Source organism: Oratosquilla oratoria, unplaced genomic scaffold, assembly GCF_046742065.1.
Source record: "Oratosquilla oratoria isolate Oo_2021 unplaced genomic scaffold, ASM4674206v1 SCAFFOLD47, whole genome shotgun sequence".
Classification (NCBI taxonomy): Eukaryota; Metazoa; Arthropoda; class Malacostraca; order Stomatopoda; family Squillidae; genus Oratosquilla; species Oratosquilla oratoria.
In genome coordinates, this window is record NW_027467711.1 from 942,609 (window position 1) to 945,678 (window position 3,070).

A 3,070-nucleotide genomic window follows, 5' to 3' on the forward strand; every position below is an offset into this window, starting at 1 on the left:
TCTCCTGCTGTCAAGGTGTGTATAAGCAATGCCCCATTTCAAACTAGTTCTACGCAGAACACACTGCTTTCAAAACATACTACAGAACACAGCTTTCATGGCAGACGAATCACAAAGAAGGTAGACGTAACTGCAGCTTGATCAAATCTGCAAAGGTACATATGGGACTCCACGAGCACAGCAGACAAGAATAGTAGTAGTAATATCAGGATCAATGGATAGAATTGACATTTGTATTAGATACATCTCTCTCTCTTTCTGAATGACATGTGGCTCCAAAAGGAGCCGGGTTGCCCAACCAAGTGTAACAACTTCAAGGAAGAAGAAAAAGTTTACTTGGAGGAGGTGTACTTGGTGACGGCCTTGGTGCCCTCAGACACGGCGTGCTTGGCCAGTTCACCAGGGAGTAGAAGCCTGACAGCAGTCTGAATCTCCCTGCTAGTGATTGTCGAGCGCTTGTTGTAGTGGGCAAGGCGGGAAGCCTCGGCAGCAATGCGCTCGAAAATGTCGTTCACGAACGAATTCATAATCGACATAGCTTTGGAGGAGATCCCGGTGTCAGGGTGAACTTGCTTCAGCACCTTGTAGATGTAGATGCTGTAGGACTCCTTCCTCCTTCGCTTCTTCTTCTTGTCTCCCTTGGAGATGGACTTCTGGGCCTTACCGGCCTTCTTGGCGGCCTTTCCGGACGTCTTGGGCGGCATGTTGCTTCTATGGCAAATGTCAGTGTAGTGCCGGAACGCGTTGAAAATTTGCTTATAAATCAGACATAGTGGGCAGCAGTAGTTGGCAAGAGCGGTCGCAGGCGAACAAGAACCCAATCCCTGCGTTCTGAATGGTCAATAGCCTCCCTCCGCCAACCGCTCTGAGCCGCTACCTGATCCTATATATATCAAGCTTTTCCCCAGCGACGCAGATTCAACACAAGCTTGGCTCCGTCAAGCATCTCCTTCGTGGGAGTTCGTCGTCGTCGTCGCGGTTTCGATAAGTTTTCATTTCCCTCGTGGGATACTTCCTGCTTAGTAGGAACTTGAATTCGATCTCGTTGCGTAGTGGTAAATTGAAGCAAAGTCTGCGAAGTGCTCCGCCTCGTTGTGTGGTGGTAAAGTGGTTAAGATTGAGTGTAAACAGTGAAGTGTTGGAAGTATAATTATTATACTTCCGAAAAGTGCAGTGGTAAAAGTATAGTGTAGTGAAGTGTCTTTTTTCTTTCCTTTCTCTTTTTTTGTGTGAAGTGTTCGGTGTGAAATAACTTCCGATATTAAGTGCGGTGCTAAAAGTATAGTGCAGTGAAGTGTTCTGTGTAAAAACAAATACGGTGTTGGAAGTATAGTTACTATACTTCCGATATTAAGTGCAACTTCGTCTAGACATCCGGCCACCGTGGATCAGCGGTCGCTCAACGTCGTTTCGCTCGTCTGCGAAGTGCTCCGCCTCGTTGTGTAGTGGTTGAAATTAAGCGTGTGAATAATAGTGTTGTGATTAGAAGTATAATTATTATACTTCCGAGTGCGGTGCTAAAAGTATAGTGTAGTGAAGTGTCTCTGTGTGAAATGCAGTGCTAGAAGCACTGTAGTGTAGTGTAGTGTTCTTTCGTCTTTCGTGAAAGTGCAGTGACTAAGTACTTCCGAGTGCAGTGTTAAAAGTATAGTGTAGTAAAAAAGTGCAATTGAAGGGATTAAGTGATATTATAATTCCGAGTGCGGTGCTAAAAGTATAGAGTAGTGAAGTTTCTCTGTGTGAAATGCAGTGCTAGAAGCATTGTAGTATAGTGTAGTGTTCTTTCGTCTTTCGTGAAAGTGCAGTGACTAAGTACTTCCGAGTGCAGTGTTAAAAGTATAGTAGTGTAAAAGTGCAATTGAAGGGATTAAGTGATATCATAATTCCGAGTGCGGTGCTAAAAGTATAGTGTAGTGTACTGTAGTGTTTTTCTTTTTTTTTTTTTTTTTTTTTTTTTTTTTTTTTTTTTTTTTTTTTTTTTTTTTTCGTGAAAGTGCAGTGTCTAAGTACGATAAGTCTCTCCTTATCGTACCTTCGTAAAAGTGCAGTGACTAAGTACGATATCAAGTGTTAAAAGTGTACGGTTTTAAACACGATGTAGTGTAGTGCTCTTTTCCCCCCTTCCCCCCTTCCCTTCTTTTCCCTTCTTTCCCATTTTTTTTTTTTTTTTTTTTTTTTTTTTTTTTTTTTTTTTTTTTTTTTTTTTTTTTTTTTTTTCTCTCTCCCCTTTCCCCCTTCCCTCTCATAACCCTCATCTCCCTACCTCCATACTACCTCCCCCTCCATTTTCCCTCTTCCTCCACCTTCACTCTACTCTTCTCCCTCCTGCCTATCTCCACTTCGCTCCTCCATCTCCTATTTTCTCCCGCTCACAACTTCCTCCTCCTCCATAACCCCTCCTGCTCATACCCTTTCTTCTCCTACTTCCTCACCATCTCCTCCACCCGTCCTCTCCTATCCCACATTCTCACTCTCCTCCCCTGTACCTAGTTGCTCTTCCATCCTTGCCCTTCGCCACTCACCCTTAAACTCCCTTCCTCCTTCCACTACACCTATCACTCTACTTCCCCCCCTTTACAACCCTCTCCCTCACGCTCACCCTTACTTCTTCCTTTCTCACTTCTCCACTATCCCTCCTCCCCTATCACTCCCTCCTTTTCCTCTCCCCACCTCTCCCTCCTCCGCCTCCCCAATCACTACCCTTCCGCTTTCCCGCCTACACATCCTGTCTCGATCCCTCGTTTCCTGCTACCAGCAACAGCAAGAATGGATGAATCCACGCGCCTTTCAGAAACGGGCGATGACGGTGAAGGAGGCTGGGTGACTGCTGGCCAAAAGAGGAGTAAGAAGAAAGAGCGTGCTATTCGCTCTGGAGATGGTCAGGAGAGTCGGGAGCAAGCGGACGGGGCCAGGAGGGCATCGCTCCCTTTGGTCACCACAGGATACAAGATCCCAAAGTCTCCAGAAGGTTTCCAATCAGCCTATGCGCTTTCTCGAGAAATCGAGAAGGAGCATAGCAACTGGAGCATCACTTTTAAGTATCTGCCAACCGGAGAGATTCTCATCTCTC

General features: G+C 45.5%; 1 protein-coding gene across 1 annotated transcript; it reads right to left on the reverse strand.

Annotated features, from left to right (window-relative positions):
- Positions 1-268: 268 nt before the first annotated feature.
- LOC143023479 (histone H2B) lies at positions 269-2,120 on the reverse strand. The gene has a single exon (XM_076182001.1). It carries the CDS (start codon positions 702-704, stop codon positions 333-335), a length of 372 nt encoding a protein of 123 aa, XP_076038116.1. The 5' UTR covers positions 705-2,120; the 3' UTR covers positions 269-332.
- Positions 2,121-3,070: the final 950 nt, after the last annotated feature.

Excerpts from the sequence above, each read along its gene's own strand:
- LOC143023479 (XM_076182001.1), bottom strand. The coding sequence starts at position 704 with ATGCCGCCCAAGACGTCCGGAAAGGCCGCCAAGAAGGCCGGTAAGGCC.